The sequence below is a fragment of the Oncorhynchus keta genome, unplaced genomic scaffold, assembly GCF_023373465.1.
Source record: "Oncorhynchus keta strain PuntledgeMale-10-30-2019 unplaced genomic scaffold, Oket_V2 Un_contig_28383_pilon_pilon, whole genome shotgun sequence".
Lineage (NCBI taxonomy): Eukaryota > Metazoa > Chordata > Actinopteri > Salmoniformes > Salmonidae > Oncorhynchus > Oncorhynchus keta.
The window spans coordinates 17,199-42,426 of record NW_026286009.1 but is presented as its reverse complement, the minus strand read 5'-3'; the positions used below and the strand labels follow the sequence as shown (position 1 = coordinate 42,426).

At 41.4% G+C, this 25,228-nt stretch overlaps 1 protein-coding gene and 1 long non-coding RNA gene across 49 annotated transcripts; one reads left to right on the top strand and one right to left on the bottom strand.

The window, feature by feature from the left end:
• Window positions 1-7,964: 7,964 nt before the first annotated feature.
• Window positions 7,965-9,868, bottom strand: LOC118370924 (uncharacterized). Its single transcript, XR_004822898.2, has 3 exons — window positions 9,721-9,868; window positions 9,275-9,357; window positions 7,965-8,936 (listed from the first exon to the last, which is right to left on the bottom strand). It is a non-coding gene; the product is annotated as an uncharacterized LOC118370924 (long non-coding RNA).
• Window positions 9,869-9,876: 8 nt separating this feature from the next.
• LOC118370925 (uncharacterized) lies at window positions 9,877-22,923 on the top strand. 48 transcript variants are annotated; one of them, XR_008113352.1, is made up of 8 exons: window positions 17,738-17,927; window positions 18,031-18,361; window positions 18,459-18,522; window positions 18,637-18,893; window positions 19,002-19,109; window positions 19,182-19,217; window positions 21,874-22,053; window positions 22,390-22,923. XR_008113352.1 is itself a non-coding variant. In XM_052507018.1 (7 exons), the coding sequence occupies exons 1-7, from the start codon at window positions 10,008-10,010 to the stop codon at window positions 18,040-18,042; spliced, it is 1,473 nt and encodes a 490-aa protein (XP_052362978.1). In that variant the 5' UTR covers window positions 9,877-10,007; the 3' UTR covers window positions 18,043-18,173. The 48 variants fall into 48 exon arrangements, 1 of the variants encoding a protein (XP_052362978.1); XR_008113368.1 differs by lacking the exon at window positions 19,002-19,109 and adding an exon at window positions 19,690-19,797 and having other exon boundaries at window positions 18,637-18,929; window positions 21,946-22,053; XR_008113355.1 differs by having other exon boundaries at window positions 18,637-18,929; window positions 19,074-19,109.
• The last annotated feature ends 2,305 nt before the right edge of the window (window positions 22,924-25,228 follow it).

Sequence of the window (25,228 nt, the reverse complement as noted above, 5' to 3'; positions counted from 1 at the left end):
ATCAGGTGCCAGCAGAAGTAAGACTGGAACACAGTATCAACAGGAACTGAAAGTATAGTTTAAACACACAGACATCTGACTTCTGTAAAGTTGATCTCTTCATACACTTAAAGTCTCTAGCACTGATTCTAAATCAAATCAAGCTAAAGCAAAACATGAACCATTGTACTTTTGTAATTACAGGTGTTCCTATAATGTACAGATTTGATAGAATTCCTTTCACCATTTGATGTATAAGGAGTATTTATTCACCAGCTATAGTTAGTTGCAAAGATTGCAGGATGAGAGATGGTTTGAGTCACATTGATGGCTGTTGTGTTGAGATGCCAGTAGAGTGCTGTGGTACAGTACATTGCCAGTAGAGTGCTGTGGTACAGTACATTGCCAGTAGAGTGCTGTGGTACAGTACATTACCAGTAGAGTGCTGTGGTACAGTACATTGCCAGATGCTGTGGTACAGACATGGTTTGCCAGCTGTCACCATAGAGTGATGGCTGCTGTGGTACAGTACATTAGTATGCCAGTAGAGTGCTGTGGTACAGTACATTGCCAGTAGAGTGCTGTGGTACAGTACATTGCCAGTAGAGTGCTGTGGTACAGTACATTGCCAGTAGAGTGCTGTGGTACAGTACATTGCCAGTAGAGTGCTGTGGTACAGTACAGTAGAGTGCTGTGGTACCAGTAGAGTGCTGTGGTACAGTACATTGCCAGTAGAGTGCTGTGGTACAGTACATTGCCAGTAGAGTGCTGTGGTACAGTACATTGCCAGTAGAGTGCTGTGGTACAGTACATTACCAGTAGAGTGCTGTGGTACAGTACATTACCAGTAGAGTGCTGTGGTACAGTACATTACCAGTAGAGTGCTGTGGTACAGTACATTACCAGTAGAGTGCTGTGGTACAGTACATTACCAGTAGAGTGCTGTGGTACAGTACATTACCAGTAGAGTGCTGTGGTACAGTACATTGCCAGTAGAGTGCTGTGGTACAGTACATTGCCAGTAGAGTGCTGTGGTACAGTACATTGCCAGTAGAGTGCTGTGGTACAGTACATTGCCAGTAGAGTGCTGTGGTACAGTACATTGCCAGTAGAGTGCTGTGGTACAGTACATTGCCAGTAGAGTGCTGTGGTACAGTACATTGCCAGTAGAGTGCTGTGGTACAGTACATTGCCAGTAGAGTGCTGTGGTACAGTACATTGCCAGTAGAGTGCTGTGGTACAGTACATTGCCAGTAGAGTGCTGTGGTACAGTACATTGCCAGTAGAGTGCTGTGGTAGTACATTGCCAGTAGAGTGCTGTGGTACAGTACATTGCCAGTAGAGTGCTGTGGTACAGTACATTACCAGTAGAGTGCTGTGGTACAGTACATTGCCAGTAGAGTGCTGTGGTACAGTACATTGCCAGTAGAGTGCTGTGGTACAGTACATTGCCAGTAGAGTGCTGTGGTACAGTAGAGTGCTGTGGTACAGTACATTGCCAGTAGAGTGCTGTGGTACAGTACATTGCCAGTAGAGTGCTGTGGTACAGTACATTGCCAGTAGAGTGCTGTGGTACAGTACATTGCCAGTAGAGTGCTGTGGTACAGTACATTGCCAGTAGAGTGCTGTGGTACAGTACATTGCCAGTAGAGTGCTGTGGTACAGTACATTGCCAGTAGAGTGCTGTGGTACAGTACATTGCCAGTACATTGAGTGCTGTGGTACAGTACATTGCCAGTAGAGTGCTGTGGTACAGTACATTGCCAGTAGAGTGCTGTGGTACAGTACATTGCCAGTAGAGTGCTGTGGTACAGTACATTGCCAGTAGAGTGCTGTGGTACAGTACATTACCAGTAGAGTGCTGTGGTACAGTACATTTGCCAGTAGAGTGCTGTGGTACAGTACATTGCCAGTAGAGTGCTGTGGTACAGTACATTGCCAGTAGAGTGCTGTGGTACAGTACATTGCCAGTAGAGTGCTGTGGTACAGTACATTAGTAGAGTGCTGTGGTACAGTACATTACCAGTAGAGTGCTGTGGTACAGTACATTGCCAGTAGAGTGCTGTGGTACAGTACATTGCCAGTAGAGTGCTGTGGTACAGTACATTACCAGTAGAGTGCTGTGGTACAGTACATTACCAGTAGAGTGCTGTGGTACAGTACATTACCAGTAGAGTGCTGTGGTACAGTATAATGGAAACACCAGGTTTTAGTGCAGCTGGTGGGACCTTTATGTTTCTAAGACTGCAGGGTGGGAGATGCAACAATGTCCTTGAGAACAGCAGGAAGTGTGTTGGTGGTCTTTCTCTGGTCTGTGGCAGGTATGGGCTCATTCATTTCTTACCCTCTTTCTTTATTGTTCAATCAACATACAATCCAAGATGCTACTTCATGTTATTCTGGTGTGTTCAGTGGAATCGTCTGTTAGGCGTCTCCATGTCACTTTAGTAGTTGTCTCTCACACCTCTCTGACACTTCTCTATGGTTTCCATTCACACTCAACTCAGAAACTACGGCAACACAGTGTGGACAGAAAATCCAAGTGATGGTGTCTCCCACCAATGCAGTGTGGGGACAGAAGGTGACAGTAACCTGTAACACCACCTGTACTCTGACTGATAACCCCACCTACATCTGGTACATGAACGGACAACGTCTATCATCGTCATCCAAGTCCACATTGTCAGCTACCAGTTATCATTCAGCCAGCTACTCCTGTGCTGTAAAAGGCTTTGAGGATCTCCTCTCTCCTGCAGTGTGTGAGTGTGGATTCATCTACAGTACATTTTTTTAAATCTAAGATGACCCAATGCAAGGATACCACGACAGATAACTTTAGTCAGTGCTTATTTACAGTACCATGAAACTATTGTATCCAATTGTTTTAGGTGTTTTCGGTCATTACTGTTTCAACGTGACTTACACCCATCATAGTATCTGTGCTTTGAAGGGCTCAACAGTGGAACTGCCCTGCACATATAGACACCCAAATATTCACAACGTTTTAATAGCAAACTGGTATATCCAAGAGAAACGCGATGAAGTGCTAAACGTCCTGAACTTGGATCGTGCTGAGTACCTTAAGACCCCCCCAAAATACCTTGCGATTCAAGAGAAGGACTGCACCCTGAAAATCACAGACCTAAGAGAGAACGATTCAGCTGAGTACAAGTTCAGATTTAAAACACAGCACACAGAATGGGGGTACAGCTTCCCTGTAACAACTCTGACTGTCACAGGTAATATATTATTTCAACTACTACAACTACTAACACGGGTAATATATAATATCTACTAGTTTTACTAGTACAACTACTAATACAGGTAATATATAATATCTACTAGTTTTACTAGTACAACTACTAATACAGGTAATATATAATATCTACTAGTTTTACTAGTACAACTACTAATACAGGTAATATATAATATCTACGATTACAACTACTAATACAGGTAATATATAATATATTTTACTAGTACAACTACTAATACAGGTAATATTACACAAACAGTTTAAGATGTGGAGTCTTGGTCTATGGCACAGAGTATTGACAAAGTGATGCATCGACACCTAATTTCAGGTCTGCAGGTGAAGGTGACTCCTGCCACAGAGAAAGGGAATCTGACACTGACCTGTAGCACCACCTGTACTCTGACTGAGAACCCCAAACCCACCTACATCTGGTACAAGAACGGACAACATCTCACCAACTCAAAGACTCTAGATAACTCCCTGATCCTAGACCCAGTCAGCAGTGAAGATGCAGGCAGATACTCCTGTGCTGTAAAAGGCCACAATAATCTCTACACTCCTGAAGAGACTCTGACTGTCATTTGTAAGTATTTGTAAAAAATGACAGTTTAAACTTCATTGTACTGTGTGTGCTCTTTAAACTCCCCCCTGAACTGGAAATACCCCCAAACTGCATCATGCTTTTTGGTGACAGATAGTTAATATTTTAAGAGGGATGTCACATGTGTTTGCAAGACAGAGAATCTGAGATCTAATCTCCTTGCGAGCTTGTGAGGAAGGAAGCAGCAGAGTGATGCTGGTTACACTCTTCTTACCATTTTACCAGCAGCATACCACCCTGCATCCCACTGCTGGCTTGCTTCTGAAGCTAAACAGGGTCGTCCCTGGATGGGAGACCAGATGCAGTTGGAAGTGGTGTTGAGTGCCAGTAGGAGGGACTTCTCCCTCTGGTCTCAAAAAAATATCCCAATGCCGTGATTGGGGACATTGCCCTGTGTAAGGTGGTGTCTGTCGGATGGAAGATAAATGGGTGTCCTGACTCTCTGTGGTCATTAAAGATCTAATGGCACTTATTGTAAGAGTAGGGGTGTTAACCCCAGCGTCCTGTCTCAATTCCCATTCTGGCCCTCATACCATGTCCACCTAATCTCCAGCTTCCAATTGACTCATATATCTCCCCTGTAACTACTCCCCAGGTTGTTGCTATACAAGAGAATGTGTTCTCAGTCAACTTCCGTGCTAAAATAAGACAAATAAAACCCTTCTTTCATCCTCAACACCAGATCCTCCAAAGAACACCTCAGTGTCAGTCAGTCCCTCTGGTGAAATAGTGGAGGGCAGTTCAGTGACTCTGACCTGCAGCAGTGATGCCAACCCACCTGTGGACAAATACACCTGGTACTTTCAAAATGAGACTTTAATAAATGGATTCGAACAGATCTACAACATCACCAATTTCAGGTCTGAAGAAAGTGGACATTACCACTGTGAGGCCTGGAATAAAATGACATCTAAGAACTCTACAGATCAGATTATTATAACAGGTAAAGTTTCATCTTCAATGGTCTGCCTTTACATAAAAATACACATTTCATGCTCATTATTTGCCCATAGTCACTACATGTAAAGCTCATTGAGAAACATTTTAAGCATAGTATTTATTGGCTTACAGCAATATTATGTTTTCTTGTTTTAAGTATTAGAACATCTATGTACTAATTTCCTCCACATTTTTGTTTAGTGAAACAAACCTCACTTATGACTGCAGCTGAAGGAATCATAGTTGTTGTTCTGGTTCCCATCCTCTGTCTCTCTGGACTCATGTGGTTCAGGTGAGAATCTTGGTAAGATTTTCCTTTCACTTTATCATGTTCATTCATTCATCCATCAATTCCATTAATGAATTAATGTAAACCAGGAAGAAGGCCTCCAAACCCATCTCTGACACAAGGGACACAGTAGACAATAGACAGGTGAGTTCAGGTCAAACAGTACTTGTTTTATTTTCAGAGTTCTTTCACTGCTTGATTAATCTTGCCTGGCACAATAGAACCAATGTAATAGTCCCCAGGTCTGCTTATCTTGTCTGTCCTCTGTCCATCAGGGAAACTCTAGTCCCATGAATGACAACATATCGGGCATGGCCATGACCCCTACTTCAGTACAGAGAGCAGACAGACAACCAGGATGACGTTCACTACACCAGCATCCACTTCTCTGGCTCCAATAACCAGGAAGTGCCTCTGTACTCCACTGTCCAACTGCCTCAAACCCAGAAAGAGGATGAGGATGTCCAATACGCTGTTGTAACATTCAAACTGCCCCAGTGCTGCCCCCCGGTGAGCAAGTTGAGCCATTACAACATCTCAGATATTTTCAAAATTAGATGGTCCTTGTACTTGACAGTTAAAAATGCATACAACACTTGTATGTTAAGCAAACCAGTAGTTTTTTCGTTTAAATGTATTAAGATTTACAATGACTTCAAAGCAGTTTAGTTTAAATGTATTAATATCTATACGGACTACACGGTGCCTGAGGAAGTCCCCCAGCATCAAGGACCCCACACACCCCAGTCACGAGCTGTTCACACCCTTACCGTCAGGCTGACGGTATCGGAGCATGAGGTCTGATACCAACAGGCTCAGAGACAGTTTCTATCTACAAGCCATCAGACTGCTTAACACTTGAACTGGACTGACCACCTGCAATGTTTCCCCGCACCTTAACACACACACACACACACACACACACACACACTGCTGCTACCAGACTCTTATTATGATTGGTAAATAGTGCACAATTGAACCACTTGCCCCCCTTTTGCCCCAGAACACATGTAAATATCGGACTATAAAGTGTCTTCCTGTGTTATACTTAAGCTACAATGTTTATTCTATTCTACTGAGACATTTTCTTTGTTTGTATTGTTATCTTTTATGAAGTGTTATTGTTGTTGCATTATTAAGAAGGAACCTGCCAGTAAGCATTTAGTTGGACAGTGTATACCATGAGTATCCTGTACATACGACTAATGAAACAATGACTTTAAATGAGACCCCAGAAGTGAGGATTGATGATAACATGTTGCATCTCCTTTCTCATCAGACCTCTCTCACAGGAGGACCTTTCTCACAGGAGGACCTTTCTCACAGGAGGACCTTTCTCACAGGAGGACCTTTCTCACAGGAGGACCTTTCTCACAGGAGGACCTGGACCTTTCTCACAGGAGGACCTCTCTCACAGGTGGACCTTTCTCACAGGTGGACCTTTCTCACAGGTGGACCTTTCTCACAGGTGGACCTTTCTCACAGGAGGACCTTTCTCACAGGAGGACCTTTCTCACAGGAAGCTGAGGAGGACTCCTCTCTGTTCTATAGAACAGTTAACAAACCAAGAACTAAGAAGACCTGAACACAAGACGATCTTTGTTGCATCCCAAATGGTACTTTGTTCACTCTAGTGCACTATGTAGGGAATAGGGTGCCATTTTGGATGCACCCTGAACACCAGGCGACCTGAACATAAGATGACTCTGCCTGGGATTCAATCAAATTATGGACAAGCATACTGCACTTTAATTTTAAAGTTAATTTAAACCAACATCCGCAGCATTTAGCGCAAGTGTGATCTCTGCAAACGTCAGGAAAATTGTCTTTAAAAGACTTATTGTCGGCAGAAGACTATCAACAAACATTTCACTACACCAACACACCCACAATAACAATGCAAAATATGTGTGACCAATAAACTTTGAATTGGTTTCATATTTAATTAATTTCTGTCTTATTATTCTAAATATTGGTCTACTATAGGTTTAACACTTCCTGGCAGAGCCATTGATTCTCTTATGAGTTTCCACTTCACAATAACAGGACTTACAGTTGACTGGGGCAGCTCTAGCAGGACAGAAATTTGACAAATTGACTTGTTTGAAAGGTGGCATCCTATGATGGTACCACATTGAAAGTCACTGATTTCTTCAGTAATGTCATTCTACTGCTAATATTTGTCTATGGAAATTGCATGGCTGTGTGCTCAATTTTTCAGTGCATTCAGAAGGTATTCAGACCCCTTGACTTTTTCCACATTTTGTTATGTTACAGCATTATTCTAAAATGGAATTTAAAAAATAATAAAAATCCTTCATCTAATTACAATACCCCATAATCACAAGGTGAATAGTTCTTTAGAAATATTAGAAAATTAATTTTAAAAATATAAACAGAAATAACTTGTTTACATTGGTATTCAGACCCTTTGCTATGAGACTGAACATTTTTCTCAGGTTCATCCTGTTTCCATTGATTGGAGTCCACTTGTGGTAAATTCAATTGATTGGACAGGATTTGGAAAGGCACACACCTGTCTATATAAGGTCCCACAGTTGACAGTGCATGTCAGAGCAAAAATCAAGCCATGAGGCTTTATAATTATGGGATATTATGTGTAGATTGATGAGGGAAAAAAGCAATTTAATCCATTTTAGAACAAGGATGTAACAAAATGTGGAAATGTGAAGGGGTCTGAATCCTTTCCTGAATGCACTGAATACACCTCTCAGCAACGGATGTGGATAAATCCACTAATGTCAAGGGGTCTGAATCCTTTCCTGAATGCACTGTATACACCTCTCAGCAACGGATGTGGATAAATCCACTAATGTGAAGGGGTCTGAATCCTTTCCTGAATGTGGATAAATCCACTAATGTGAAGGGGTCTGAATCCTTTCCTGAATGCACTGAATACACCTCTCAGCAACGGATGTGGATAAATCCACTAATGTGAAGGGGTGTCCACATGCTTTTGTGTGTATATATAGTGTATATGTGACCAACAGATGCGCATTTGTATTCCCAGTCATGTAAAATCCATAGATGAGGGCTAAAATAATTGTCTTTCAATTGACTGATTTCCTTATATGAACTGTAACTCAATAAAGTTGTTGAAATTGTTGCATGAGGTGTTTATATTTGTGTTCAGTATATTTAAATGCATATCAAATAGGATATATATTCAATTAAATGAATACAGCATGGGAATATTATTGATGCCTTTCTTCTGTTGATTTCTCAAAACCAAAACACGTGAAGGCATCACTTGCAATTTGGAATAAATGTTACACTTTTATAGTTGTTTCTGTACCTGTGCACGAGTCCTTAATACACAGTCCATTGTAGAAAATAAGTCATTCCCACGTGAGTGACACATTCCCACGTGAGTGACACATTCCCACGTGAGTGACACATTCCCACGTGAGTGACACATTCCCACGTGAGTGACATCTCCAAGAGATTAACCTCCAACGTTCAATAGATTGTTCACTACATGATTTTGTCATGACCACCACAGGATTGTTTTTATACACAGGACAGGAGTTTACACGTTTCTGTTCCAGCCCTTTACTAAACACCTCATTTAAATCATTGTGATCTAAATTGAAGATGTGCACATAGTGCTATTCCCTGGGACAGAAATTCATGTCTGTATTTAAGAATGAGTTTCATAAATTACGATGTTCAGACAAATCTGCATGATAAACAATAGCTGGTGAATCCAGTCCTAACATTGTGATATTGCACAGTCCTTAATAAAATCCTTGGATATGGGGATTATCCTGGTGGCTGGGAGGTTCACAACAAGTTCCTTACATCTGCAGGATGACAGGGTCAGGTGTCCTTCAAGGTGGAACAAGCAGAGACTAGGGGGGAGAAATTAACCTCACTGACCAAATCTCAGTGCTGATTCTTGTTTCTGAAGCCTCAACTACCTTTATTAAATGTGCAATAGTTTTGTTAACAGTTTTTCATAGGCTTGGTCAGTTTAGAATGAGAGTAGAAAAACAATCTTTCATTTGAACTGGTAACACCAAACCCAATCAGACACTGCATGCTGCTAGCTAGCAAAGTAGCTAAACAGACTCATCAACAGAGAATGCACAAATAACTTGGCTGGTTTGCAAGCCTAGATCTAATAAAAATAGTTGGCTGCATTTGCCACTATTTCATCAGATGGCATTTATTTTTTAACATGTCTTACCTGCAAACAAGACGGGCACGACTGTTTTCTCCTGCCAAGCCACTGCAATGGAGTGAAACGCGATCAGGTACCCACTTTAGTCCCTGGGAACAAATGGGGGAAATGTATTTAGCTGGCTAGCATGTTCAGCAATTAATGATTTTAAAACTGCCCGGGTCTTCACAACTGATGCATTACTGAATCTACAACTAAACTTGGTGGTTGAGTTTTTGATCTCTAAACACCCGATAAGCAGGACGAGTTTGCCTACGAGCATTAGCTAGCTATTGCTTCCGAAGTGTTAGCTAGCTATTGCTTCCGAAGTGTTAGCTAGCTTAACAATGGGCTGATAAACAACAGTTAATCAACATTTTAATTAAACATTCATATGAAAGTAAATTGTTTAACATTTGAACATAATTTAGTAAACAAATAATCATTATACATTTTGCAAAGTTATTGCTTACTCTTCTGCAAATTTCTCTCTCAAGCGGGTACTTCTGTCTGTCTGGACTGATGTGTTATCATGCTTAGTAAATAAATAAAGGAGGACAGTGGAGCGCGCTCCTTGACCTTTGTGGGTTGTGCCCAAACTGCGCGACCTGCGATTTCAATTAATCTGATTGGTCAAGACATACAAAGAGCCTGCAGCAGCAATCTTTATGTGTGAGTTGACAAAAATCATAAGGCAAATCGGTTTAAAAAACAGCAGTTTGTCCCCTTTGCGTCAAATTATTTTATTAAACAGAATCTAATGTGCTGGGCAAATGCCGTCATGCAACACGTTTTTTTGTCAGCCGTGATGCAACTTCTGAAATGTGTTCTGCCTGTAAACCATCCAAAAGTAGTTTTTTTGCATGAAAAGGAAGGAAATTACAGCAACTTGTGCCCTCATGTGTCAACCACTCACTTACTTCTTGTTTTCATACTGCCAGTGAGTTGTCTTACAAAACCTCTCCACTTTGCTCTGTAAGTACACTTGAATATATCTTTAAAAAATGTGTTTGGTAGTATGTTTTTAGTGATTAACCATATTATTCTGGCTAATGATAATACTAGGGACCCATGTCTCAATGCTATAGGATTGTAAGAATAAAACAGATTTTGAGCAATAAAATTATTATTATGTGTATACAGTGCTATAGACAGCTCTGTTCAATAAGTAATTGTTTACTTCTTAATTAATTTCTAAGGAGTAGTTATTCACCAGGTATAGAGTGAGTTGTTGTTTATGTTTCTAACACTACAGGGTGGGTGATGCAACAATGGCATTGAGAAAACCAGGAAGTGTGTTTGTGGTCTTTCTCTTGTCAATGGCAGGTACTGTATGGTCACGTTCTTAGATTTGTAATAGTCTTCTTACGATAGCTATCCTTGTTGCTATTACATCTACAGACAATTACAAAATGCCATGAGACAGTTCAGGACAACATGAATATGAATATTCTGGTGTGTTCAGGGGTCTTTTAGGCGTTCCCATTTCCCTTCAGAAGCTGGGTCCTTCCACCAAGTCGGTGCCTTCTGAGAAGTGTATCTTGGTCAAAAGATTATTCAGATTTCACCTCATTTTAACATTCTGTCAAAGAGCACGTGTTCAACTTAATAAAATGTGTTTTCTCATCTCAAGAGATTCAATAAAAAATGACTACAGTAAGTGCCTCTTAAGTTCCAAATAAAGATACAGGGTTGAACATAACAGGGTTGACGATTTCATCTTAAATCCGCCGTTAATCCCCTTGTGATAAGGAGAATGGAAGGTTGTTGTGTGCAAAAGGGAGTTGCATTCGACATTCGAAAGCAAGCTTCACAAAAATGTTTGAATTGTTAAAACATATCTAGCCTGTCTATCTATGGGTAACAGGGTATCTATGGGTAACAGGGTTGATGTGTTATTCTAGCCTGTCTGTCTATGGGTAACAGGGTTGACGTGTTATTCTAGCCTGTCTATCTATGGGTAACAGGGTTGATGTGTTATTCTAGCCTGTCTATCTATGGGTAACAGGGTTGATGTGTTATTCTAGCCTGTCTATCTATGGGTAACAGGGTTGATGTGTTATTCTAGCCTGTCTATCTATGGGTAACAGGGTTGATGTGTTATTCTAGCCTGTCTATCTATGGGTAACAGGGTTGATGTGTTATTCTAGCCTGTCTATCTATGGGTAACAGGGTTGATGTGTTATTCTAGCCTGTCTGTCTATGGGTAACAGGGTTGATGTGTTATTCTAGCCTGTCTATCTATGGGTAACAGGGTTGATGTGTTATTCTAGCCTGTCTATCTATGGGTAACAGGGTTGACATGTTATTCTAGCCTGTCTATCTATGGGTAACAGGGTTGATGTGTTATTCTAGCCTGTCTATCTATGGGTAACAGGGTTGATGTGTTATTCTAGCCTGTCTATCTATGGGTAACAGGGTTGACATGTTATTCTAGCCTGTCTATCTATGGGTAACAGGGTTGATGTGTTATTCTAGCCTGTCTATCTATGGGTAACAGGGTTGACATGTTATTCTAGCCTGTCTATCTATGGGTAACAGGGTTGATGTGTTATTCTAGCCTGTCTATCTATGGGTAACAGGGTTGGCATGTTATTCTAGCCTGTCTATCTATGGGTAACAGGGTTGATGTGTTATTCTCGTCCCGCTCAGTTTTCCAAAACACCAGAAAATGGGTAAAAAGAGTAGAACCAGCTCACCTGCTTTTACACGATGATTTAACTATTAGATATTCAACTAAGTTACATGTAATTGTTTTAAGAAGGTCATACCAGGGATCATTTTACTACTTGATATTGAATTCTAAGACTCCTTAAAGCATCCCCCCCCCAAAATGAAATAAATCACTTACAGCTGTTAGCCCATACAATCACATTGATTAACAGATTCACTACATAGAACAGATTGTTTCAAAAAACCAATCTAAAGGAAGTTTGTTCTGAAGTATCTGACCTACAGCACCAGTCAGAAGTTTGGACACACCTACTCATTCAAGGGTTTTTCTTTATTTCTACTATTTTCTACATTGTATAATCATAGTGAAGACATCAAAACTATGAAAAACACATATGGAATCATGAAGTAACCAAAAAGTTTTAAACAAATACAAATATAGTTTATATTTGAGATTCTTCAAAGTAGCCACCCTTTGCCTTGATGACAGCATTGCACACTCTCACAGTTTTGATGTCTTCACTATTATTCTACAATGTAGAAATGTTACTTCCGTCGTTAGTTGAATGAGACCAAAGCGCAGCGTGGAAAGTGTTCATGATTTTTAATACTGAACGCCGACAAAATACAAAAGCTATGCAAAAACTATGCAAAAACTATGCAAAAACAAGTTCCCACAAACACAAGTGGAAAAAAGGCTACCTAAGTATGATCCCCAATCAGAGACAACGATAGACAGCTGCCTTTGATTGGGAACCATACCCGGCCAACAAAGAAACAAAAAAACTAGAATGCCCACCCAAATCACACCCGACCTAACCAAATAGAGAAATAAAAAGGCAGCAAAACCTGACTGCATGAGGGAGGGTCCGGGTGGGCATCTAGCCTCGCTGGAGGCTCCGGACTGGGGACCGTCGCTGGAGGCTCCGGACCGGGTCCGTCGCTGCATGCTCCAGACCCCCCCCACCCCACAATTTTTTTCGGGGCTGCCTCGGGTTTCTGTCGTGTCCTCTCCTCCTGACCATGCTGCTTGGTCCGTTTGTGGTGGGATCTTCTGTTACGTTAGATGAATGAGACCAAAGCGCAGCTTGGAAAGTGTTCATGATTTTTAATACTGAAGGCTGACAAAACAACAAAATACAAAACCGAACGTAAAGTTCTGCATGGCTAGACAGCAACTATGCAAAAACAAGTGGAAAAAAGGATACCTAAGTATGATTCCCAATCAGAGACAACGATAGACAGCTGCCTCTGATTGGGAACCATCCCCGGCCAACAAAGAAACAAAACAACTAGAATGCCCACCCAAATCACACCCGACCTAACCAAATAGATTAATAAAAAGGCTCTCTAAGGTCAGGGCGTGGCAAGAAAATAGTACAAATTAAGAAAAATCCTTGAATGAGTAGGTGTGTCCAAACCTTTGACTGGTACTGTATATCTGAGAGATCAGGATTATTATATATATATTTTTACATGTATTTAACTCCTTATTTTTGGCACTAATCAGTGTCCATATATACTTCCATTCACGTTTAACCGGTACGGGGGACCTTCAGACAAGTCTTGTGAGACCTCTGGACTTCCTAGACCGTTCGGACGCTTCAGATGATTTGGTGAGAAGACACAGCTCTAGCTCGGTCACCTTTCACAGCAGATGCAGAAGTACGAAATAGTCAGATACGGTGGATTGAGACTCATCCAATGCAAAAAACCATATCTCTATCTTAAATAGATGGATGTTTATGGGGATTTTTGTATTGTGCTAATTAGATTTCCGCGGGGCGCGGACATTGACCTTAGAGGGCAATCAGATTTATTGAATTCTTCATGTTGTCTATATTAAAGGGCACTTCATTCACTATAACAGGCTTTTAAAATTCAATATTGCTACACAAAGGGAAGCAAAAGGCAGTCTTTGTGGAATGACCCAGCTGTCTGTCACACATCACTAAGTTATGCTAATCTGGGGTTTTCATTTATCCTCAACTCAGCAAATACAGCAACAAAGTGTGGACAACAAAGCCAGGTGATGGTGCCTCCCACCAACGTAGTGAAGGGACAGGAGGTGACACTGACCTGTAGCAACACCTGTACTCTGAGTGACAACCCCACCTACATCTGGTACAAGAATGGACAACGTCTAGATGAGCCCACTTCCCAACAATATCCTATCCACATTTACTATTCAGACATTTACTCCTGTGCTGTAAAAGGCCATGAGGATCTCCTCTCTCCTGCAGTGTGTGAGTCTGGATTCAGCTACAGTTTTAAAGTTTATTAGATTATTAGTAAAGTATTACATTATCATTAAAGTTGTATTGTTCAGTCCTAAATATACTGAACAACAATATAAACGCAACGTGTAAAGTGTTGGTCTCATGTTTCATGAGTTAAAATGAATAATCCTAGACATTTTCCATATGCACAAAAAGCTTATTTCTCTTCAATTTTGAGCACAATTTTCTTCACGTCCCTCTTAATGAGCATGTATCCGTTGCCTAGATAATTCATCCACCTGACAGGTGTGGCATATCAAGAAGCTGATTAAACAGCATGATCATTACACAGGTGCACCTTGTTCTAGGGACAATAAAAGGCCGCTCTAAAATTAGCTTTTTTCACACAAAACAACGCCACAGGTGTCTCATGTTTTGAAGGAGTGTGCAATTTGCATGCTGACTGCAGGAATGTCCACCAGAGATGTTGCCAGAGACTTGAATAGTAATTTCTCTACCATAAGCCATACCTCCAACAGCGTTTTAAAGAATTTGGTTGTATGTTCAACTGGCCTCACAACCGCACACCACGTGTAACCACGCCAGCCCAGGACCTCCACAACCGCACACCACGTGTAACCACGCCAGCCCAGGACCTCCACAACCGCACACCACGTGTAACCACGCCAGCCCAGGACCTCCACAACCGCACACCACATGTAACCACGCCAGCCCAGGACCTCCACAACCGCACACCACGTGTAACCACGCCAGCCCAGGACCTCCACAACCGCACACCACGTGTAACCACGCCAGCCCAGGACCTCCACAACCGCACACCACGTGTAACCACGCCAGCCCAGGACCTCCACAACCGCACACCACGTGTAACCACGCCAGCCCAGGACCTCCACAACCGCACACCACGTGTAACCACGCCAGCCCAGGACCTCCACAACCGCACACCACGTGTAACCATGCCAGCCCAGGACCTCCACATCAGCTTCTTCACCTGTGGGATTGTCTGAGACCAGCCACCCGGACAGCTAATGAAACTGTGGGTTTTCTCAACCAAATCATTTCTGCACAAACTGTCAAAAACCATCTCAGGGATGCTTATCTGCATGCTTATCGTCCTCACCAGGGTCTTTATCTTACTTTGTTGTAACAGACTTCAGTGGGCAAATGCTCTACCTCCGATGGCCACTGACATGCTGGAGAAGTGTGCTCTTCACAGACGAATCCCAAATTCAACTGTACGGGGCAGATGGCAGACAGAGTGTATTGCGTCATGTGGGCCAGCGGTTTGCTGATATCATCGTTGTGAACATAGTGCCATGGTGGCAGTGGGGTTATAGTATGGGCAGACATAAGGTACAGACAACGAACACAATTGCATTTCATTGATGGCAATTGTTTGTACACAATTCCTGGAAGCTGAAAAATTCAAATTTCTTCCATGGTCTACGTACTCACCGGACATGCCACCCATTAAGCATGTTTGGGATGCTCTGTATCGACATGTATGACAGCGTATTCCAGTTCCCGCCAATACCCAGCAACTTTGCACAGCCACTCCACAGGTCGCAATCAGCAGCCGTATCAACACTATGTGAAGGAGATGTGTCTCGCTGCATGAGGCAAATGGTGGTCACACCAGGCACTGGGTACCTTTTGTAAGGTATCTGTGACCAACAGATGCATATCTGTATTCCCAGTCATGTGAAATCCATAGATTAGGGCCTAATTCATTTAGAACAATTGACTGACTTCTTTATATGACCTGAAACTCAGTAAAATCTTAGAAATGGTTTATTATTGTGATTCTATTGTTGTTCAGTGTAATAATAATAATTAAAACGAAATGAATAATGAATGGGCCTCCTACTGTTTTAGGTGTTCTGGGTCAGAACTGTTTCAACGTGACTTACGTCCATCAGAGTATCTGTGCCTTGAAGGAGTCAACAGTGGAACTGCCCTGCACATATCAACATCCAAGTTATCATGTAGTCTCAGAACCAAACTGGTATATCCAAGAGAAATATAATGAGACGCCTAAAATCCTGATCTCGGTGTCAGAGTATGCAGGTCGTGCTGAGTACCTTGGAACTAAAGAGAAAGACTGCAACCTCAGAATCACAGACCTGAGAGAGAGAGATTCAGCTGAGTACAAGTTCAGATTTAAAACACAGTATGCAGAATGGGGGTACAGCTTCTATGGAACAACTCTGACTGTCACAGGTAATATATCATATCTGCTACTACAACTACTAACACAGGTAATATATAATATCTACTACTACAACTACTAACACGGGTAATATATAATATCTGCTACTACAACTATTAACACAGGTAATATATAATATCTACTACTACAACTACTAACACGGGTAATATATAATATCTGCTACTACAACTATGAACACAGGTAATATATAATATCTACTACTACAACTACTAACACAGGTAATATATCATATCTACTACTACAACTACTAACACGGGTAATATATAATATCTGCTACTACAACTATTAACACAGGTAATATATAATATCTACTACTACAACTACTAACACGGGTAATATATAATATCTGCTACTACAACTATGAACACAGGTAATATATAATATCTACTACTACAACTACTAACACAGGTAATATATAATATCTACTACTACAACTACTAACACAGGTAATATATAATATCTGCTACTACAACTACTAACACAGGTAATATATAATATCTACTACTACAACTACTAACACAGGTAATATATAATATCTACCACAACTACTTATACAAATATATGAATTGTAAGTTCTAATAATTATTATTCAGAGCTGCAGGTGAAGGTGTCTTCCTCCACAGAAGAAAAGAAGAGAACACTGACCTGTAGCACCACCTGTCTTCTGACTGACAACCCCAACCCCACCTACATCTGGTATAAGAACGGACAACATCTCCATGACCCTACTTCCCAACAATACTCCTGTAATACTCTAGTGGTCTGGGGTTACTCTGCAGACAGTTACTCCTGTGCTGTAAAAGACCATGAGGATTTTCTCGCTCCTACAGTGTGTGAGTCTGGACTCACCTATAATAATCATCTTAAGTATCAATCATTAAGGCCTGTGGACCAATAGTAGAACATGTGGGGAAAACAGACAAATCGGTGCACTCTTGGATAGTAACACTAGTAGGAACTATACAGTATAATAGAAAAGGTAGAAAATGGCTGATGGTATGTTATCTAGTTATTCCATTTTAAAATAAGACTGTAACGTAACAAAATGTGAAAAAAGTCAAGGGTTCTGAACACTTTCTGAATGCTCTGTGTGTGTCTATATAATTTATTCATTTTAAATGAACCAGTCCAATACATCTTAAACACTTGAAATCATCTCATTATAGTTTGAGGAATTGATAAGATACATTTACTTTCAGGTGTTCATGGTCAGAGCTGTTTGAATGTGACTTACACCAAGAGGAGTATCTGTGCCTTGAAGGGGTCAACAGTGGACATTACCTGCACGTATAGACATCCCAGCTGGCATAAAGTCACAGAAGTATCCTGGTTCAACAAATGGGAGTCTGGAGTTACTACAGATCTAATCCAGGACCCAGAGTATGCAGATCGAGTTAAGTATCAACCAACTACAGACAAGGACTCCACCCTGAGAATCACAGACCTGAGAGAGAGTGACTCTGCTGAATATAAGTTTAGATTTATAACAACTGCGGTAAAATGGGGAAACAGCTTCCCTGGAATAACTCTGTCACAGGTAATACTGTCCTTACAGTATTATATCATCTAGTCTAAGTCATTATCTCATTGGTGGAAATAATGATGATTGTGTTATTTTGTCTTCATTTACCCATTTTCAGACCTGCAGGTGAAGGAGACTCCTGGCACAGAGGAAGAGAAGGTGACACTGACCTGTAGCACCACCTGTACTCTAACTGACAACCCCACCTACATCTGGTACAAGAACGGACAACTTCTCACCAACCCAAACACCCAAGATAACTACCTCTACTTAGACCAAATCAGCAGTGGGGACGCAGGCAGCTACTCCTGTAGTGTTAAAGGCTACGAGAATATCCGTTCTCCTGTTACATTCTTTGGGGAGCCAAAGTCTTTGAAGAATGCAGTTGTAGGAATCATAGTGGTTATTCTAAGTCTCATACTCTGTCTCTTTGGGTTCATGTGGTTCAGGTGAGTGAGATTAATTTATCCCTTTTCACATTCTGTGGTATAATCGATCAAAATATGTATATTGCTCTATTAATTTATTAATTATTTCACAAAACAGGAAGAAGGCCTCCAAATCCACCTCTGACACAAGAGACAGAAGAGACACAGCAGAGAACGGACAGGTGAGTCTTCTGGAATCAGTTGACTAAGAGCTACAGTGATCTGTATTTAGATGGACTCAATGACTGTGGTATTATCTTTCACCCCTCATGTTGTCTGTCTTCTCTCCCCATCAGAGAGACTCTAATCCAGTGTATGACAACATCTCAGGCATGAACTTGGCCCCTATTGCAGCACAGAGAGCGATCACAGACGAGCAGGGTGACATTACCTACGCCAGCATCCAACACAGAAACCAGGAAGTGCCTCTTGACTCCACCGTCCCACCGTCTCACCCCCAGAAACAGGACGAGGATTTCCAGTACACTACTGTGAAATTCAACAGCCCCAGTGCTGCTCAATAGACATTGGGAGGGATTCAATCCAATCATAGGTTATAGACATTGGGAGGGATTCAATCCAATCATAGGTTATAGACATTGGGAGGGATTCCATCCAATCATAGGTTATAGACATTGGGAGGGATTCCATCCAATCATAGGTTATAGACATTGGGAGGGATTCCATCCAATCATAGGTTATAGACATTGGGAGGGATTCCATCCAATCATAGGTTATAGACATTGGGAGGGATTCAATCCAATCATAGGTTATAGACATTGGGAGGGATTCCATCCAATCATAGGTTATAGACATTGGGAGGGATTCCATCCAATCATAGGTTATAGACATTGGGAGGGATTCAATCCAATCATAGGTTATAGACATTGGGAGGGGGATTCCATCCAATCATAGGTTATAGACATTGGGAGGGATTCCATCCAATCATAGGTTATAGACATTGGGAGGGATTCCATCCAATCATAGGTTATAGACATTGGGAGGGATTCCATCCAATCATAGGTTATAGACATTGGGAGGGATTCCATCCAATCATAGGTTATAGACATTGGGAGGGATTCCATCCAATCATAGGTTATAGACATTGGGAGGGATTCCATCCAATCATAGGTTATAGATAGACATTGGGAGGGATTCCATCCAATCATAGGTTATAGACATTGGGAGGGATTCCATCCAATCATAGGTTATAGACATTGGGAGGGATTCCATCCAATCATAGGTTATAGACATTGGGAGGGATTCCATCCAATCATAGGTTATAGACATTGGGAGGGATTCCATCCAATCATAGGTTATAGACATTGGGAGGGATTCCATCCAATCAGGTTACAGACATTGGGAGGGATTCCATCCAATCATAGGTTATAGACATTGGGAGGGATTCCATCCAATCATAGGTTATAGACATTGGGAGGGATTCCATCCAATCATAGGTTATAGACATTGGGAGGGATTCCATCCAATCATAGGTTATAGACATTGGGAGGGATTCCATCCAATCATAGGTTATAGACATTGGGAGGGATTCCATCCAATCATAGGTTATAGACATTGGGAGGGATTCCATCCAATCATAGGTTATAGACATTGGGAGGGATTCCATCCAATCATAGGTTATAGACATTGGGAGGGATTCCATCCAATCATAGGTTATAGACATTGGGAGGGATTCCATCCAATCATAGGTTATAGACATTGGGAGGGATTCCATCCAATCATAGGTTATAGACATTGGGAGGGATTCCATCCAATCATAGGTTATAGACATTGGGAGGGATTCCATCCAATCATAGGTTATAGACATTGGGAGGGATTCCATCCAATCATAGGTTATAGACATTGGGAGGGATTCCATCCAATCATAGGTTATAGACATTGGGAGGATTCCATCCAATCATAGGAGGGGGAGGGATTCCATCCAATCATAGGTTATAGACATTGGGAGGGATTCCATCCAATCATAGGTTATAGACATTGGGAGGGATTCCATCCAATCATAGGTTATAGACATTGGGAGGGATTCCATCCAATCATAGGTTATAGACATTGGGAGGGATTCCATCCAATCATAGGTTATAGACATTGGGAGGGATTCCATCCAATCATAGGTTATAGACATTGGGAGGGATTCCATCCAATCATAGGTTATAGACATTGGGAGGGATTCCATCCAATCATAGGTTATAGACATTGGGAGGGATTCCAATCCAATCATAGGTTATAGACATTGGGAGGGATTCCATCCAATCATAGGTTATAGACATTGGGAGGGATTCCATCCAATCATAGGTTATAGACATTGGGAGGGATTCCATCCAATCATAGGTTATAGACATTGGGAGGGATTCCATCCAATCATAGGTTATAGACATTGGGAGGGATTCCATCCAATCATAGGTTATAGACATTGGGAGGGATTCCATCCAATCATAGGTTATAGACATTGGGAGGGATTCCATCCAATCATAGGTTATAGACATTGGGAGGGATTCCATCCAATCATAGGTTATAGACATTGGGAGGGATTCCATCCAATCATAGGTTATAGACATTGGGAGGGATTCCATCCAATCATAGGTTATAGACATTGGGAGGGATTCCATCCAATCATAGGTTATAGACATTGGGAGGGATTCCATCCAATCATAGGTTATAGACATTGGGAGGGATTCCATCCAATCATAGGTTATAGACATTCCATCCAATCATAGGAGGGGAGATTCCATCCAATCATAGGTTATAGACATTGGGAGGGATTCCATCCAATCATAGGTTATAGACATTGGGAGGGATTCCATCCAATCATAGGTTATAGACATTGGGAGGATTCCATCCAATCATAGGTTATAGACATTGGGAGGGATTCCATCCAATCATAGGTTATAGACATTGGGAGGGATTCCATCCAATCATAGGTTATAGACATTGGGAGGGATTCCATCCAATCATAGGTTATAGACATTGGGAGGGATTCCATCCAATCATAGGTTATAGACATTGGGAGGGATTCCATCCAATCATAGGTTATAGACATTGGGAGGGATTCCATCCAATCATAGGTTATAGACATTGGGAGGGATTCCATCCAATCATAGGTTATAGACATTGGGAGGGGATTCCATCCAATCATAGGTTATAGACATTGGGAGGGATTCCATCCAATCATAGGTTATAGACATTGGGAGGGATTCCATCCAATCATAGGTTATAGACATTGGGAGGGATTCCATCCAATCATAGGTTATAGACATTGGGAGGGATTCCATCCAATCATAGGTTATAGACATTCATAGGGAGACATTGGGAGGATTCCATCCAATCATAGGTTATAGACATTGGGAGGGATTCCATCCAATCATAGGTTATAGACATTGGGAGGGATTCCATCCAATCATAGGTTATAGACATTGGGTTAGGGATTCCATCCAATCATAGGTTATAGACATTGGGAGGGATTCCATCCAATCATAGGTTATAGACATTGGGAGGGGGATTCCATCCAATCATAGGTTATAGACATTGGGAGGGATTCCATCCAATCATAGGTTATAGACATTGGGAGGGATTCCATCCAATCATAGGTTATAGACATTGGGAGGGATTCAATCCAATCATAGGTTATAGACATTGGGAGGGATTCCATCCAATCATAGGTTATAGACATTGGGAGGGATTCCATCCAATCATAGGTTATAGACATTGGGAGGATTCCATCCAATCATAGGTTATAGACATTGGGAGGGATTCCATCCAATCATAGGTTATAGACATTGGGAGGGATTCCATCCAATCATAGGTTATAGACATTGGGAGGGATTCCATCCAATCATAGGTTATAGACATTGGGAGGGATTCCATCCAATCATAGGTTATAGACATTGGGAGGGATTCCATCCAATCATAGGTTATAGACATTGGGAGGGATTCCAATCATAGGTTATAGACAATCATAGGTTATAGACATTGGGAGGGATTCCATCCAATCATAGGTTATAGACATTGGGAGGGATTCCATCCAATCATAGGTTATAGACATTGGGAGGGATTCCATCCAATCATAGGTTATAGACATTGGGAGGGATTCCATCCAATCATAGGTTATAGACATTGGGAGGGATTCAATCCAATCATAGGTTATAGACATTGGGAGGGATTCCATCCAATCATAGGTTATAGACATTGGGAGGGATTCCATCCAATCATAGGTTATAGACATTGGGAGGGATTCAATCCAATCATAGGTTATAGACATTGGGAGGGATTCCATCCAATCATAGGTTATAGACATTGGGAGGGATTCCATCCAATCATAGGTTATAGACATTGGGAGGGATTCCATCCAATCATAGGTTATAGACATTGGGAGGGATTCCATCCAATCATAGGTTATAGACATTGGGAGGGATTCCATCCAATCATAGGTTATAGACATTGGGAGGGATTCCATCCAATCATAGGTTATAGACATTGGGAGGGATTCCATCCAATCATAGGTTATAGACATTGGGAGGGATTCCATCCAATCATAGGTTATAGACATTGGGAGGGATTCCATCCAATCATAGGTTATAGACATTGGGAGGGATTCCATCCAATCATAGGTTATAGACATTGGGAGGGATTCCATCCAATCATAGGTTATAGACATTGGGAGGGATTCCATCCAATCATAGGTTACAGACATTGTGGCTTTTAATGTAATTCTTTTTAATGCTTTTGGAAATTGTATATAATTCCTCAATTCGAATGTCTTTGATTTCAGCTTGAACTAACTATCTATTTAAATTAAAGTACAGGCCAAACTGTTCCGTCCATATTCTACTGTTCTATTATGGTCAGAGGGGATAAAAACTGTTCATTTTTTACAGTAACTTTGTTGTTGTCATATCTCAAACAGACAGTTTCAGCATTAAAGATTCCAGGTTTAAATAACACAATATAACCTACGTTATTCATGAGATCTTATAGTAAATGTACTATAAATCAGTGATTTAAACATCCCATCCATACACCACACTAAACCTACACATAGTCTGTGTCTGGAAAGACATCCTATTCCCTACATACTGTGACACTGCGGACACAGCTATCCTCTCTAACAGTTAGGAGCCAAACGAATGTGGCCAAGAACTCTAAATGTAATTACAGTGGGGAGAACAAGTATTTGATACACTGCTGATTTTGCAGGTTTTCCTACATACAAAAGCATGTAGAGTCTGTAATTTCTATCATAGGAACACTTCAACTGTGAGAGACGGAATCTAAAACAAAAGTCCAGAAAATCACATTGTATGATTTTTAAGAAATTAATTTGCATTTTATTGCATGACATAAGTATTTGATACATCAGAAAAGCAGAACTTAATATTTGGTAGAGAAACCTTTGTTTGCAATTACAGAGCTCATAATCATAGTTTCCTGTAGTTCTTGAATCAGGTTTGCACACACTGCAGCAGGGATTTTGGCCCCACAAACCACGGACCTGTCACGCCAATCATAGGTTATAGACATTGTATCTCATGTGTTATTTGTTATAATGTTTGGGTAGGCCAGGGTGTGACATGGGTTTATATGTTGTATTTCAATCCAATCATAGTTATTGGGGTTTCATAGGTTACAGACATTGGGAGTGATTCCATAATCATATTATAGACATTGGGTGGGATTCTAGTCATAGGTTATAGACATTGGGAGGGATTCTGCCATAGAGACATTGGGAGGGATTCCATCCAATCATGGTTATAGACATGATTCTTCAATCATAGTTGTCTCGGATTGGGAACCAATCATAGTTATAGACATTGGGAGGTAGCCTGATAGGTGCAGACATTGGGATTCCAAACAATCATAGGTGATTGTACCTGTCTCTGTGTTAGTCACCAGATAGGCTGTATTAGTTTCCACTCATACTTATAGACATTGTTTTTGTATTTTCAGTTATTTCATGTACCAATCATTATAGACTTGGGAGGGATTCCATTCAAGGTTAAGTCATGAGTAACCTACACGCTGCATTTAGGTTATAGAGGGATTCCATCCAATCATAGGTTACAGACTGACTCTCTTCAAACAACAGAGAACTGGGGACCCAGCTTCCATCCCCAGACATAGATCAACCAGTCACGAACAGCATACTGGACGTACAGACGCCCAGTGGGACACTGGACGGAGTGCGCTCTGCACGTAACGCCTGCTCAATGTCTGTGTCACTACCGGGTCACCAGGCAGGAGGCGGGAGTATTGGAGTGGTATCCATGGACCGCTCCTCTGTGTCATACAGCCAAGACAATGCATCTGCCTTCACGCTCTGGGAGCCTGGTGTTGTGTCTTTACTATTGTAACGGCTGTTCCATCGGTGGAAGAAGGTGAGGACCAAGGTGCAGCGTGGTAAGTGTTCATGATTTTTAATATAATATAATCAACACTCAACACTAAACAAAATAATAACTAGGAAGAACGAACAAACGAAACAGTCCTGTCTAGTGAATACACACAAAACAGAAAATAGACACCCATGAAACCCAGGTGGAAAAAGGCTACCTAAGTATGATTCTCAATCAGAGACAACTAACGACACCTGCCTCTGATTGAGAACCATACCAGGCCAAACTCAAAAACCAACATAGAAAAACAAACAGACTGCCCACCCCAACTCACACCCTGACCAACTAAAACAAAGACAAAACAAAGGAACTAAGGTGACAGTACCTCCCTCCCAAAGGTGCGGATTCCGGCCGCAAAACCTGAACCTATAGGGGAGGGTCTGGGTGGGCGTCTGTCCACGGTGGCGGCTCTGGCGCGGGACGTGGACCCCACTTCACCACAGTTTTTCTCTGCCTCTTTATTCCCCTCAGGCCTCTAGAT

Coding starts and splice junctions, on each gene's coding strand:
- LOC118370925 (XM_052507018.1), top strand. CDS start 10,008: ATGTGCTGGGCAAATGCCGTCATGCAACACGTTTTTTTGTCAGCCGTG. Junction 14,167..16,035: donor TCTCCTCTCTCCTGCAGTGT/GTGAGTCTGGAT, acceptor CTACTGTTTTAG/GTGTTCTGGGTCAGAACTGT. Junction 16,381..16,983: donor AACAACTCTGACTGTCACAG/GTAATATATCAT, acceptor ATTATTATTCAG/AGCTGCAGGTGAAGGTGTCT.